The following is a 16,714-nucleotide window of genomic DNA, read 5'->3' as shown; positions in this document are numbered from 1 at the left end:
TCAGATTGTTTTTCCTGCAATGAAATGCAAAGTTTAATTTTAACAACTGTCAATGGAATAAATTTTGTTCAACCCTTTTATGTATGAAACTGGATGTAATGTACTATCATTTGGTGATATTAATAATTTCTAAGTTGCAAAATTAAGGTCATTGAAACCAAATTCTTGAGGAATTATTAAGATACATGTACCATTAAAGAAATATAATCTTGTTGCATAGAAACATTTATTTTAAAAGAAATAAATAAAGATTACTGTCATGACTTATTTTTAATCATATCTCATACTTACTTTGCATACTAAATCCGTTATTCCAATCACAAGATGGTTTAAGTAAGCTTGTTTTATCTGCTACAACTCTTTTGATCATACAATTGGGCTCTGTTGATTCTAGACATATACCCAGGGTTATGGATACTACATACTCTTTTGTTGTAGGCAACTCATCCAGAGTGTATCTATAAAACATGATCAGACAGACATGTGGTACATATTTCACCATTCTTGATCTGAATGAGGCACACAATATTTAACAAAGCTAAATAAGTGATGTTATACTTATTTTTATTTTTTATTTTTTTTTACAAACTAGAGGCTCTAAAGAGCCTGTGTTGCTCACCTTGGTTTACGTGCATATTCAGCAACTATGGAGATGAGAATATAATTCATGACAATAACCCTCCATTTTGTCTAAATTGGATGTCTTGTCTTGCTGATTATTTTTGCTTGTTTAAGTTTCTATCTATTTATCTTAATTTTTAAGATATAAGGTAAAAACGCAAATAATTTGTGAAAATTGCATTCAAAGGGCAATAACTATAATATCATGTCAACTGACGATTTTGACCATGAAAATTATTTGTCAAACTTGTGTTGCTGTTCATTTTTTGCAATATCAAGTGTATTCTTTTCTATTGTATTTTTCCAGATAAAAGGGAAATTAAATGTTCCAAGGAGCATATGTTGCTCACCTTATACTGTATTTTAATTTACAATTGATGCATGAAATAATGCAACCATTATACTTTTGCTTTAGTATCAGAGATATAAGTCAAAAACTGCATTTTACCCCTATGTTCTATTTCTAGCCATGTCAACCATGTTAGTTGCCTGGTGGGGTCATTGGACACATTTTTAATACTGGATACACTAATAATGATTGTGACCAAGTTCGATTAAATTTGTCTGAGAAGTTTCAGAGAAGATTTTTGCAAGATTCCAAAATTTGTTAAAAATTTACTTAAAAAAATCAATAACTCCTTTTAAGTGTCATTTGTAGATCTTACTTTGCTGAACATTATTGATTATTAGCAATTAAGAACTACTTACTCAATCAAAAAGATTCCCTTCAGATACAACTGTTTTGAAGTTCCTGGAATTAAAAGAAAAAGAAAATAACAGAAGCACCATGAATACATAAGCCTTTTTGCAATCTTCATTGATTTGTTGAACAGAATAACAACAACTGGAAGTGTTTAATGACCTTGACTGGATATACTTCCATCACACAGTGGGGAAATAAAAATAACAGATATTTGTGCCAAGCATGAAGTTTCTGTGTATCAAGTATGGATAAATCTTCTTGATATCTTCTTGGATGCAAAGACCTTGACCAGAAAATCAAGTTTTTCTTTTACCTTGATGATCAGTATCTCTATTTCCAAGGGGCATAACTCCTATAAAGTAGTTGGTAAGCACTCTTTCCAGACCTTGCTGATACAAACCTTTGATGAAAATGTCATAAAAAAATCTGACTGAAAATTTAGATGTGAAAGATAATACATTCTAATGCCTTATTTTTTTTAAATTTTTGTATTGGTTAAAAATATAAATTTGCAAATAATTTATGTCAGTAGGGAAAGCACTTCTTTCATAAAATTTATTTGGTACTCTGATTATAAAACCTAACATGAATTTCATAGAAATCTGCCAATTTTTTTCTTAAATGAGAGAACTTCCAAGACCTTGTGTTTAGATGAATAGATGCATTAACCTACTCCTCATGTAATCTATGTCCTCAGCATCAAGTTGCCAAGGAGACAAAATATAAAAAAGATGAATTATTTGATTTTGATAAATAGTTGTGCATTTAATTCATTCCTTACAAACAAACTACTGGTTTAAAAAACATAGTTTAACTAATCTTTAATGCACATCAGTTAAGACTCTTACCATAAACATAATTCACAAGTGACTCATTGTGAACAAATTTGTCTATGTTAATGGTTAACATGAAGTTGCATGCATCAATTTCAAAGGACATGACAAAAGATCTTCCTAGAGAAACTGCTTCAACACAACATCTTATTCCTGTACATGTATCCAGGGTTATACAGGATGTTTCTGCACCATTCAGGTAAGGTAATGTCAAATAGTTTGGACACTCTGCAAAAGAATTGAATGAACATAATTAAGATTTCAATTACATTGCAATTCTTTATAAATAAGGAAATATAAAATAACTAAACAAGAAAAAATGTAAAAAATAATTTAATCACTACAATATTCATCTTTCAATGTATTTAAATCTAAAATTCATCTGATACATTTTTTTTAAATAGAACAGAATAAGAAATTGTCCAAATGCCTATCAAATTTCTAAAGTATACTTTTAACTGGAATTTTGCAGTCAATTTTGTTGCTATGTATACTGAAAAATCCATCCTTAAAAGTTATTGAAGAATCTGGATCAGATGTGATGCAATTGATTGTATTTTGGACTGTTTTCTATATTCACATCATGTTAAGGAATGTTAATTTACCATTCATCCAACCATTGCTAGAAGGGCCCCAAGGCTCTTTAGATCTATCACATGAATATTCATTCAAGAACGATGAAACATCTAACTCCTCAAGGATCTGGTACAACAAGTACTCCTTTAACACATCAGTCCTGATGATATCTCTATCTGACATCCACTTGGTTAGTGAAAAATCTGTTTAATACAAACTATTAATAATACATCTGTGATACTTAAGTAGCAAATTTGGAGATAGTTCATGAAAAGGTGTAGCTCCAACTGAGAGACACAGGTTTTATTGTAAATGTTGTTCTCACATTTAAATCCTCCTCTTATAGGAATAGAATTGTATCCACTTAATGCCCTGACAACTACCTAATAGTGTATATGATATTGAAGTGAAAAAGTAATTATAAAGGTTCATAAATACAGCTTTATCAGTAAGACATTTCTATTCCATGTAAATTACTTTTATATGAATTTGGTTAAATATACTTACCATGAAATTACATTTATATTATATAGAATATGTTTGCTTTCACAACATGTTCTCATCGCAATTAACTAGGTGATTAAAAATTACATCCATGAGATGTACTCACCTACGTCATAGTTCACCTGTGTAACATACACTAGCTTTAGTTTTAATTTTTGCGTTCAAGAGAACGCATGTTTCTCGTCGGCAAGGATTCTTAACAGTTTACTGTTGAAAATCCTTATGTTTTATAAAAGACATTATTTGTTTTCGGAATATCGGTATACGATTAATTTAATGTGAATCAGAATACAGAACTTCTGCCAAGTTTCTGATATGCACGTTTTCGTCATTTTTACAGCTTACGAGTCTGGAAATACGACGACATAGAAAATGACCTTTGTTTAGCCGCCATTTTCAAACATTAAATCGGGTCCAAGGAAAGGCAGAATTTAGCTGTCAAAATCGGACATGTTACGTGAGTACTACGTTTTTAAAAAAGATATATTTTTAAACGGATGTTTATTTCTTTTTCACGCTCAGCTGACCGGATTTTTCACTGCATTAGAGCAATGCTACGAAACGGGTCGAGTGTAAAGTTTGGATAAAGTCGATTGTTTACAATTTGCAGTCTGTACACGAGACTGTGTAAACACATCACTATATTAAAATCAGAATAGGTATTTTGACCAGATCTGATTGTTTTTCATGTGGAAAACGTCCATATGGGAGCGTATACCACTATTGTCACTTGTTTACAATTTGCAGTCTGTTACGTGTACACCTGGTACACGAGACTGTGTAAACACATAACTATTGAATCAGAATAGGTATTTTGACCAGATCTGATTATTTTAATGTGGATAACGTCCGTATGGGAGCGTATACCACTATTGTGACTAGAACCTTAATTGGTTCAATAAATTTCAATCAGAAAAGGGAATCTGCCCATTTCTGATTGTTTTATTTGGAAAACGTTTCATACAGCGAGCGTAGACCAACAGTGATAATGTTTTAACAGTTGATAAATACATCACAATCAGAATAGGGATTTTGCCCACAACTGATGATGTTTATTTGGTTAACCTTCCATTCAGGGAACATAAACCATATTTATTGAAAATAAAACGTGCTCAATGGATCACTATAGAATTAAAATAGAATAGGGATTTTGCCTAAGTCTATTTGATTAATGTTGACATGTTTCATACAGGAAACATAGGAACTAGAACAACATGCATGATTTAGAATCTGTAAGTTGCTTTCATTCTAATAAAATACAGATTTGATATCTTACATAAAATTAAATCATAACTATTTATTGATTGCACTTTGATATTTATTGAGCATAGAATTGCACGTGGATGTTTGTTGCAAATAAAATAAATTAGAATCAGACTAGTGAATTTAAGTACAAGTCAATCGATTTTTCTAGACATCCTTCCACCCAGGGAAAATTATGTCTACTTTTTATTATATTTTAAAACAACACAAGCATAGCTAATATATGGTTGCACATTGTTTTTTGTGATGAACCAACAGTTTAGTCAATTAACATATTTGCTCATATTGATAATATATTGAACAAGTGTCGGAAATAGTCAAGACAGATTTTAAAGACACTAAAATAATACATTGTTATCTAGTACAATACAAATGTGATTGCAGTTTAAGCATACCAATACATACTTCTTTTAAATATGTCCAGTTTAAATCAGGACAGTAATTCTTAGAAGCCTGAAATATTTTTCCAGAACAGCAAATTGCTGTAAATATTTAATTATTTTTTACTGATAAATAATTCTCCAATGCTCTAACAGACATGGAGACAGTAAGAATGGAGCACTGTTCTAAATACAGTTGAAAGCTTGTGACAACTCTTTTTACTAATATTAAATTTCATGGTCAGTTTACTTATGACAAGAACAACATGAATATTATAATTATGAACTGCTATAACCAAATGTTTGTTTTTGTCGGCAGTAAGGAAACAAAGGCTTTTATATGTTTTTATGTAAACATTAGATTGTCTATTGAATAAAGAGTTTAGGGGATGTCATGATGCATTTCACAAAGACTCATTCAAGGTAATGGCTTATATATTGATTACATAATTCAGAGTGTACATTGCCAATGCATATAATATAATATGTACCAAATCTGTTTTGTTTTGAGTACACAAAAAAAGAGGTGATAACATAAGACTAAGAGACTATCTTATCCTCACTATATGGGAATCACTGTCAAATTATACATATATGTATCTTCCAATCATGAAAGCAAAAGGAGTTTGGATGCTCTTTTAAAGATAGAAAATTATGCCTAATAATTTACATCTTAAGTTTTCTAAGCAATGCCAACAGATGGGGAAGTTTCTGCTATAAGGATTGATTCATTGGGTCTGTTTTATTCTTAATGTGAGATTGGTAGAACCCAACAGTTTATGCAATGGCTACACATTGTTTTTCCTAGAGTTAAATATTGATTCAGAATTCTGAAGTATAGAGGACTCAAATATGCTGATTTATAGAAACAAGATTATCATTAATTTAGATCTTGTAAAAAAAAAAAAAAAAATTAGTAAAATATTGGTAAATAAATAAATAAGATTTAAGCATTGTGGATGCCGGATTTATTTAAAATGCTAGACATGATCTAGGAAATAGAAGTAGTTCTCAAGATTTGAAACTATCTATTATACAGCTCATTATATAAACCTTTTATTTAGTCAGTCTACGTCAGATCCAGAAAAAAAAAAAAAGAAAAAAAAAAAAAAAAAAAAAAAAAGAAAAGGTTTTTTGGAGTAACACATGATGTACCAATATAAACATATAATATATATACTTTTCAATTGGTTCTCAAATTTTAGCACCATTGTAGAAGCAGTTAATCTAACAGCAAAATGTAGGAAAAGCAATTTATTCAAAAGACTGATTAATAGTTAGCAAATAGCTTTCAATTGTCTAAGAATAGTACATGGAAGTAAAATATAGTATGATAATTCCATGATTATATCAAATCAAATACGAGACATTTTCTTAATATTATACCTAAATATTAAAATGTCACTGTTTATTTTTGCTCATTATTAGCATAAAGTTACAAAAATCTAGTCTTGTCAAAGTCAAGTTGTGTATTATCTACATGCAGATAGGTTTTCCGAATGCATGTGATTTTACTTTCGGAATTGATGGTAATTATTCACTTTTCAATTTCCATATTACCAGCCAAAATAATATAAATATATAGCATAGAGTTAGTATCTAATGCAAGAATATGCTACACAAAATTGAAATGTGTTTATTTTTAACAATTACTTTGAATTTTGATTCAATATTGTTTTGAAAGATGTGATTATTTAAATCACATTAATTTTGTTTTTTTCCAAATCTGGGGACAAATGCAAAATTCTTCTGAGTGACTAAGTTAACCAAATGGCTGGGTTGAAGTCACAAATATACTACAAAAAGTTGTTTGGTTTATATATATTGAATCATATCAGAATGTATAGGATTCAGATGAGGTGAACCAAGACAGAAATAAAATGAGCATTTTTGATAGTGAAACCATTTCTGAAATAACTAAGATCACTTAGGATACTGCAAGTTAGTACAAGTGTTTTCCATTTTGTCAAACAAGTGTTTTTTCTTTAAATACAACTATGGAACTATATTTGACAAGTTGCATTTAAGTATTTCTGATAGCGAAATAATTTCTGAAATTAATATAAACAATTGTCAAGAGCAACATACAAGAGTTGTTCATTATGTCAAATTTTTGTTTCTTTAAATTTGGAACTGTGTACATGGCAAGATATTCTAGAAAGTTAACCGTTGTGAAATGTTAATTAGAAATATCAAAACATTTTATTTTAGACAGATTTTTCATAGCTGGAGAAAATCATCTGTTAGCATTCTTTTTGGATTTATAAGGACAACAATCATGGCTTTAATTCAGCTCAACATCCAAATGTTCTGTGGAAGCAGTATATCAATGGAAACATGTATACTGAAACTTTTCCACTGATTTGTCCATTTCTGTATTTTTACAATTGAGTAGTCCAATACAAAACAAAAATATTGTTCATGGTTGAAATGGTAGACATTGTATTCAAAGGTTCTACCACTCATAGAAATTTTATCAGATTTTTAAAATTTAGCCAGTTTAGAGAAATGTCATTATACAATAGCACAAGACTTCTCTTGAAGAAAATATTTTATACTTAATCTATAAAATATTAAAAGTAGTATATCTAGCAGAGAAGCAAATTCTCAGGGACTATAACTTTAAAAAAGTTTAAAGATTAATCCAGATTTAGCATAATCATGAAACAACTTTGGTTTGAGTATTTAATAAACTTTGATTGTATTAAGGACACCTATTTACAAAGTATATTTTTTAATTGATTATAATTCTTTAATTAAGTAAAAAAGAATTTATTTCGAAAGATATGATATTGAACAGTTTATCAAAAGACGACAGCAATCATATATTATCTGTTATTATATTAATATAGACAGAGACATATAAATTGAATTATATGTCTCTGATATAGAGAAAACAATGGAAAGTTAAAGAAAGGTAATAATGTTTCCAAATAAACTTAAGTTTCAAAGTTGAAAGTAAATGAAATTAAGGTTGGATTAGGTCTTGTCGATTTGTACAAGCAACAAGAACAACCTATTCAGAAACAAATGCTTATTTACTGTTGCATAAATATTACAACACATTTAGCTCATAATGAAGGAGCTTTAATATATTATTTCTATACTGACCTGCAGATTATTTATTCATCAGATATAGAAAGATGGGGTATATATATACATGTGAGTGCCATTGAGACAACTCTACATCAAGTCTATTAATTTTGCATACTTGTATTTATACAATCTGCAAAGTTTGCCATTGATACATATAGTTATGCAGCATAGCTTCATTGTATAATAAATTCAGTAATTTCGGTTTTTACTAATATCCGTATTTAAAAAAATTTAATGGAGTTACATTTTAAAAAATTTCACATTATTTTTTATATGTTGAAATTGTATGTGTGTGAGAGAATTTATCCTCCACCAAATGAAATACTGCTTGTTAATCAGTAAATATTCTATATAATATAAATGTAATTTCATGGTAAGTATATTTAACCAAATTCATATAAAATGGTAATTTTTGAAATCTCAAGAAGAGATTTTATATGAATTTATAGGGTTAAATATACTTACCACAATCCACCACCACCTCTGGAATAAATTCAGTTTTTTGTTCACTTAATTGAAATTATTCAATTAAAAGACAAATTAAAACTAAAGCTAGTGTATGTTACACAGGTGAACTATGACGTAGGTGAGTACATCTCATGGATGTAATTTTTAATCACCTAGTTAATTGCGATGAGAACATGTTGTGAAAGCAAACATATTCTATATAATATAAATGTAATTTCATGGTAAGTATATTTAACCCTATAAATTCATATAAAATCTCTTCTTGAGATTTCAAAAATTACCATTTGTGCTGAGTAAAAATGTATACCAAAATGAGTGGGAAAATGTTCTTCACAATTCTTTCATATCAATATCAATTTCAGCTTACATTAGTGATTTTCAGAGGACTCATTATTGAAGGCCCCACATGACATACAGTGACCAATAGTTGTCAACTTCTATGTCATTTAGTCTCTGGTGGAGAGTCTCATTGGCAATAAAACACATTTTACCATTATATTCTAAATTAAAAGAACAATATCTTACCTTCTATGACAAAATCTTTGGTAAATTTGCACACTTGCTTTGGTAAAAGAACATTTCTCAAAACCATTGAATCATTGCAAGAGCCATTATCTTCAAAACAAACAGATACATTCAAACTGACAATGAACATTCTGTCAACTGGCAAATCATCTACAGTAAATCTGAAATCAAAAGTAATTTCATTTCTACACCTCTTGTCCAATCTTCAGTCTATAATGGTTGTTAAATACAACAATTAAATACTTTAACAGTGACCTCTAGAAAGTTTTGTCTTATTGGTTTGCATTCTAATTGACAAATACCCTTGGTTTTTTTGTGCATAGTTAGTCTAGTTAAAAAAATAAATAATAAAATTGCTGTTTAATTGGTAATATTGAACTTTATTTATACTTCATTGCACATCAACTTCATAAAAGTATTTGTCCTGAGCTTGTTTATCATCTACACGTAATCCCAGTAAATTTAAGTACAAGGTAACAAACGATTTTTTTGTTTGTGAATTTCAACAGTAATTGTTTTTTTACAAATAAAATGACTGACAATAGCAATTTTAAATTTGTATTTCAGAATACATACTTTAAGTTCATGACTCCATACAAAGATACAGCTAACACAGAACCTACAAATTAAATAATAACCAAGTGAAACTGAAAGCTTATTATAACAGTAACTGCTCATTGATGATACCCCTGCCCAAATATTTTGGTAAAAAGGAAGTTGTTGATTGATGAATCTGAAAAAACATCATGCAGTTTAGCTAATTTTATATATAAACCCTGAAATCAAATTTCAGAAATCCTTGTATTATAGTTCCTGAGAAAAATTTAAAGAAAATATTAACTTGGCTACAATGTATGATATAACTGTATGGATATATTGGCAAATGGTCAGCACATTTTCCAACAGCCTAACAATCTTTACAAATTACTTAATCCATATAGCAAATATAAAGAAACAAGGCTATTCTTACTAAATCAAGGGATTTATTGTCCAAATTTCTTGAATGTCTAGTATAAAGGTCATAAAAAAAGAAAATTAACATTACATATATATATATACACAAGTCTAAATTGAAAACTACATTCAAACCTATGATTGCGTTGGATAAAAAACGCAATTTTTATACGTGTGCATGAAAAACAAATTTCGTTGTAGAAGGGTCTAAAAACAGCACAAACAACAAAACTAGAGGCTCTCAAGAGCCTGTGTCGCTCACCCGTTACTGTATTTACTGATGTCGGTCATCTTGGTTGGTAGGTGGGGTCATTAGACACTTTTTTTAAATAGATACCATAGTGATGATTGTGGCCATGTTTAGTTTAATATGGCCCATAGTTTTAGAAAAGAAGATTTTTGTACAAGTTACAAAAATGACGAAAATTTGTTCAAAATTGACTATAAAGGGCAATAACTCCTTAAGGGGTACTCTTACAATTTTTATCATGTTGACTTATTTGTAGATCCTACTTTGCTGAACAAAATTGCTGTTTACAGTTTATCTCTATCTATAATAGCATTCAAGATAATAACCAAAAACTGCAAAATTTCCTTAAAATTACCAATTTTAGGGCAGCAACCCAATAACGAGTTGTCAGATTCATCTGAAAATTTGCGAGGGGATAGATCTTATTCTGATGGACATTTAAATCTTGAAAGATTTGCCCTAAATGTCTTAGTTTTAAAGATATAAATCGAAAACTGCATTTTACCACTATGTTCTAATTTTAGCCATGTCGGCCATTTTGTTTGGTAGGCAGTGTCATCGGACACATTTTTCAAACTATATACCACAATGATAATTATCGCCAAGTTTGGTTTAATTTGGCCATGTAGTTTCAGAGAAGAAGATTTTTGTACAAGTTACAAAAACTGACGAAAATTTGTTAAAAATTTACTATAAAGGGCAATAACTCCTTAAGGGGTTGACTGACAAATTTGGTCATGTTGACTTATTTGTAGGTTTTACTTTGCTGAACATTATTGCTGTTTACAGTTTATCTCTATCTATAATAGTATTCAAGATAATAACCAAAAACTGAAAAATTTCCTTAAAATAACCAATTCAGGGGCAGCAACCTAACAACGGGTTGTCCGATTCATCTGAAAATTCTAGGGCAGATAGATCTTGACCTGATTAACAATTTTACCCCATGTCAGATTTGCTCTAAATGTTTTGGTTTCAAAGATATAAGCCAAAATATACATTTTAACCCTGTGTTCTATTTTTAGCCATGGCGGCCATCTTGGTTGGATGGCCAGGTCACCGGACACATTTTTTAAACTAGATACCCCAAGGATGATTGTGGCCAAGTTTGGTAAAATTTGGCCCAGTAGTTTCAGAGGAGAAGATTTTTGTAAAAGTTTACGGACGACGGACGCAGGACGACGGACGACGGACGCCAAGTGATGAGAAAAGCTCACTTGACCTTTCAGGTCAGGTGAGCTAAAAAGTGATAAAGTATATTTAAACAAAACGCATTTGACTAACAGGTCGAACAACTGATGTTCTTTAACCCTGCTGACTGCCATTGGTTATATGTGTCATCTTTAAAGATATCATGGAAGATTTCAGAAAAACAATCTGCCATTCTATGAAAAAAACAAAAAAAATGTGTCCATAGTACATGAATTCCTCCTCGTACTATCATTTTCTATGTTCAGTGGACCTTGAAATTGGGGTAAAAACCCTAATTTGGCATAAAAATTAGATAGATCATATCATAGGGAAAATCTGTACTCAGTTTCAAGTTGATTGGACTTCGTCATCAAAAACTACCTTGATCGAAAAACTCTAACCTGAAGCAGGATAAACGGCTGAATTGATAGATGAACAAACTGATGCACAGACCTAAAAACATAATGCCCATCTACTATCATAGGTGAGGCATAAAATTACATGCAAATTTTGTAAGTTTAAGAAGTAAGGGATATGGATAGATTTTGCTTAGGTGCATTAAAAAATAACCTAACATATCTACAGTGTATTCATTAAAATTATCATTAATAAATTTACTTAATTTACATCTTTAAATAAAATAAATCTTTCTTTATTATTTCCAAGACAAAAATAATAAAATCTGCATAACTTTAAGCCTTTAATCCAATGATAATGCAATTCAAATCACAGAATATTATTTAAAAAAATTTCCTTTACCCCAACTGTAGTCCAGTAGACTTCTGTTAAACTTCATCCTTTCAATACCAACTGTCAGCCTGTAGTAACATGGATCAATGTCCAAGTAAATGTGGAATGATCTACCTAGCAGTTTAATATCCACGCAACAATCCACACTGGTGCATTTGTCTGAGAGGCTACAGGCCATGCTGTCTGGTAGACTATAGATTCCCTGGATACTAAGTGGACATGCTGAAAGTTTACATTTATATTCTTTATTCTAATAAAAATCAATTGTATTATAAGATGCTAGGGTCCAAAATCCTGACAGGAAGCCATTTTCATGTGTTTCAATCAAGATTATATAAAACATTGTTGCAGTACATAGGCATTGCAATTGCAATGAGGTGCGAATTTTTTTCTCCAAAAAAACTATTGATATAACTTGAAATGAAATAAAGCACAGAAGCTTAACACTGACCTTTTATGTTTTTTTTTGTATTGTATTGTAAGGTTATAAAGCATATATCTCTGTGACAAGATTTTCACAAATAATCTTGACTCTTACCTTAGTCGTAACAATCATGTGCATACTGTAAACAATTCCAATAAGTTCTGAAATAAAAAATCCTCCATATTCCAGCAATAAACAACAATCTTAATTGTTCTTTTCATTAAAAAAATCGAGTCAAAACAATATGATATGATATACACATTTATAAACTCAAAGATGAATACAAGCCTTACCTATATTCCATCCCTCTGATGCTTGAGGAAAATAAATTGAATCATTTCTGTAACACTGATTCTTTTCGTAATATTTAGAAACACCAAGTTCTTCAAGTAAATCTGTCAAAGCCTGTCCATGTAAAGTGATATTCACTGTGTATCCACTTTCTGCTTCCCACCTTGTCAAAGAAAAACCTGGGAAAAGATAAAAAAAATAATTAATTCATCAGCATATTAAATCACACAAAAATTCTACAACGTAAAGATCAAATTTAACATGAATGAGAAAAAAAATTCAAATATTTGCCAAGGAAATTGCAATTTTATAACACTCAGTGCTGATTCAAATTCCCTCTGCTATCATAGGTTGGGACATATGAATAAAAGAAGAATTAGTCTGATGACATTAATGTGCCACCTCAAGCTTTGCAATTTTCAAAGTTGAAATGGGGCATAACTCTAGAACAGTTAATGAATCACAACAGAATTTGAAACTCTGTCTGTATGTTATGGTTCTTAGTATTGTGTATGATTTTTCATAACAGTTGCATGAGAAAAACTTAAGTTGGAGTGCAGAAACAAAATTTTGGATGGAAGATGGTCAAGGGTAAAACTGTACACCCTAATGTCCAATGGACGGAGCATACAATTAGCATATTGATTTTAAAATCTATTTATATCAGAAACATTACAAGTAGGAGTTGATTATGCCAATATTGAGTATTACTAAAACCTTCGTAAACAAACAAAAAAAGACTTTGAAAAGTGTCGTCAAGTATGTAACATTGCAGAACATTTGATACTTTTATGATTGCAGTGGTCCCTTCTCAATTTTATTTAAAAGAATGTCAAAAGATATCTGTAAGTGTGTTCATCAACATTATGGAAGTACCTTGTTTCAAGAAAGGCTTTTTCCATTCACACACTTCTTTTTCTAAAACAGCATTTTCTAGAACTGTTACACTAAAATCACATTCAGTCTCAGAACTCCAGCAGATGCTAACTTTCATGCTTACAACAAAGCTGTTCAATCCTGGCAAATCTTTAAGTTGATATCTGAAAAAATAGATGCAATTCCCGATGTTATTTCATAACAAGATATAACATATATTTTAATCCCTAACCCTAACTCTATAAAGTATTTGTTTTTGTTTTCAAATTTGTAAGTTAAATGCATTAAAGCTTTTATATTTTTATGTTTGAAAAAAATAAACAACATCAAAATATGTTTACAGCAACATGCATTGAGTGTGTAGGTAAAGGTAATATCTTTGACTAGCTTGCTTGTTAGCTGAACCGTGAAATCATTATTAGAAAAGGAATACTACTCTCATTTCAGAGTAGTCTACTCCTACAGAGAGATAGATCTGTTCTGTTAGATTATTGATATCTTAGCAGTTCTCTATTTCATTGTGTTGAATTGTAAAACTACCTAACATCAATATAATTTACATTGTTATAATAAAAAATCACTAAACCAAGAACTTTTTAATGAAATGAAGTAGAAAATGAAAGGAACTATATCTTATCTAAGCATCCCCTATTTCTTTCGATGCCATTCATTGACAAAGTCTTCACATGTGAAATTGTTGGATTTCTTTTATTGGAAAATCACGGTAATGACACCAATGAGTATGTGCATTTTTAAAAGATAACACTCACTGTATTCTGAAAATTCCTCCCAAAAATAGTTCATGCTGTTGGTCTAAAAAATATTAAACATATATAATACCTTATAATAAGTAAAATCTGTTACAAGCAAACTTAAGTGTAAACTAATGTTTTAGCAACTGTTCAACATAAGTTGATTTTTCAACAGCAGAACTGTCAACTATCCTGATTTATGGGGATTTCTGCAATGAGATTTTAGTGTTGAGCTGAATTTTGAAATCCTTTATCATATCAATTGAACACCTCAAAACAAGGAAACTGGTTTTTAAAAATACAAATAATCAGTATTTCATAAACACTTATGACATTATCAGAGGAACAGTATGTCTTCTTGCATTTAAAATAACCCTTGGAGATTTTGAAAAGTTGGCAGGTATGCAACAGAATATTTAAAAAAAAAAATTGAATCTGTTATTCAACTAGTTTAAAGCACTGTTACTATTTAGAGAAGCATATACATGTCTTACCTTTAACATTATGAAAGACACATAATAAATTTAACATATAGCTAATATATTCAATCTTGACCTTAAGATGCAAATTCATAAGGAAAAACAAAATCTATACTTACTCCAATCAAAGTCAAGAAGTGATTGCATGAATTTATACTTTTCAATTCCAACCACTACAGTGTCATTACAGGGGGAGAGATGAATAAAAACTTTATAGCTTCTCAGTGTCTTCTCGTCATAAACACAACAGTCTATAGCATTACACTGGTTGGTAATATCACACTTAATAGGTCCATTCAGTAAAGTTATGGTCTCAAACTTTGAACAATCTGTGAAGTGATTAAAATATTGTTGTGACATAGCTAATAAATTTCTGTGGCACGAGAGCATGATATTCCTGTCGCTTTTGCAAAGAATAAAGTTAAAAAACTTCCCAATATCATTTCAGAAATTTAAACTAGAGGCTCTAAAGATGAGCCTGTGTCGCTCACCTTGGTATATGTGAATTAAACAAAGGAAGCAGACAGTTCAAGACAAAATTGTGTTTAGGTGATTGTGATGTGTTTGTACATCTTACTTTACTGAACATTCTTGCTGCTTACAATTATCTCAATCTATAATGAACTTGTCCGTGTAGTTTCAGTGGAAAATGTTAGTAAAAATTTACAAATTTTATGAAAATTGTTAAAAATTGATTGTAAAGGACAATAACTTCTTAGGGGGTCAATTGACCATTTTGGTCATTTGACTTATTTTTGAGTCTTAAATTGCTGTACATTATTGCTGTTTACAGTTTATCTCTATCTATAATAATATTCAAGATAATAACCAAAAACAGTAAAATTTCCTTAAAATCACCAATTTAGGGGCAGCAACCCAACAATGGGTTGTCTGATTCATCTGAATATTTCAGGGCATATAGATCTTGACCTGATAAACAATTTTACCCCATTCAGATTTGCTCTATATGCTTTGGTTTTTGAGTTATAAGCCGAAAACTGCATTTTACCCCTATGTTCTATTTTTAGCCATGGTGGCCATCTTGGATGGTTGGCCGGGTAATAAAACACAAACTTTAAACTAGATACATCAATGATGATTGTGGCCAAGTTTGGATTAATTTGGCCCGGTAGTTTCAGAGGAGAAGATTTTTGTAAAAGATCTTGGATATTTACGAAAAATGGTTAAAAATTGACTATAAAGGGCAATAACTCCTAAAGGGGTCAACTGACCATTTTGGTCATGTTGACTTATTTGTAAATCTTACTTTGCTGAACATTATTGCTGTTTACAGTTTATCTCCATCTATAATAATATTCAAGATAATAACCAAAAACAGTAAAATTTCCTTAAAATTACCAATTTAGGGGCAGCAACCCAACAATGGGTTGTCTGATTCATCTGAAAATTTCAGGGCAGATAGATCTTGACCTGATAAACAATTTTACCCAATGTCAGATTTGCTCTATATGCTTTGGTTTTTGAGTTATAAGCCGAAAACTGCATTTTACCCCTATGTTCTATTTTTAGCCATGGTGGCCATCTTGGATGGTTGGCCAGGTAATAAAACACAAACTTTAAACTAGATACATCAATGATGATTGTGGCCAAGCTTGGATTAATTTGGCCCGGTAGTTTTAGAGGAGAAGATTTTTGTAAAAGATCTTGGATATTTACGAAAAATGGTTAAAAATTGACTATAAAGGGCAATAACTCCTAAAGGGGTCAACTGACCATTTTGGTCATGTTGACTTATTTGTAAATCTTACTTTGCTGAA

At 30.3% G+C, this 16,714-nt stretch overlaps 1 protein-coding gene across 1 annotated transcript in view; it reads right to left on the bottom strand.

Annotated features, from left to right (window-relative positions):
• Positions 1 to 16,714, bottom strand: part of LOC134706043 (uncharacterized) — a 109,045-nt gene continuing 92,331 nt past the window's right edge. Inside the window, exons 79-91 of the mRNA XM_063564752.1 lie at positions 15,056 to 15,265; positions 14,476 to 14,518; positions 13,706 to 13,869; positions 12,832 to 13,008; positions 12,124 to 12,336; positions 9,546 to 9,588; positions 8,970 to 9,130; positions 2,763 to 2,936; positions 2,173 to 2,385; positions 1,638 to 1,754; positions 1,330 to 1,372; positions 292 to 458; positions 1 to 14 (exon numbers count right to left, since the gene is read on the bottom strand). Coding sequence (XP_063420822.1) covers positions 1 to 14; positions 292 to 458; positions 1,330 to 1,372; positions 1,638 to 1,754; positions 2,173 to 2,385; positions 2,763 to 2,936; positions 8,970 to 9,130; positions 9,546 to 9,588; positions 12,124 to 12,336; positions 12,832 to 13,008; positions 13,706 to 13,869; positions 14,476 to 14,518; positions 15,056 to 15,265 — 1,739 coding nt within the window. The remainder of the gene's footprint in view (positions 15 to 291; positions 459 to 1,329; positions 1,373 to 1,637; positions 1,755 to 2,172; positions 2,386 to 2,762; positions 2,937 to 8,969; positions 9,131 to 9,545; positions 9,589 to 12,123; positions 12,337 to 12,831; positions 13,009 to 13,705; positions 13,870 to 14,475; positions 14,519 to 15,055; positions 15,266 to 16,714) is intronic.

Source organism: Mytilus trossulus, chromosome 2, assembly GCF_036588685.1.
Source record: "Mytilus trossulus isolate FHL-02 chromosome 2, PNRI_Mtr1.1.1.hap1, whole genome shotgun sequence".
Lineage (NCBI taxonomy): Eukaryota > Metazoa > Mollusca > Bivalvia > Mytilida > Mytilidae > Mytilus > Mytilus trossulus.
Note: the sequence above shows the minus strand (reverse complement) of the source record. Positions and strands in the feature narration are given on the sequence as shown.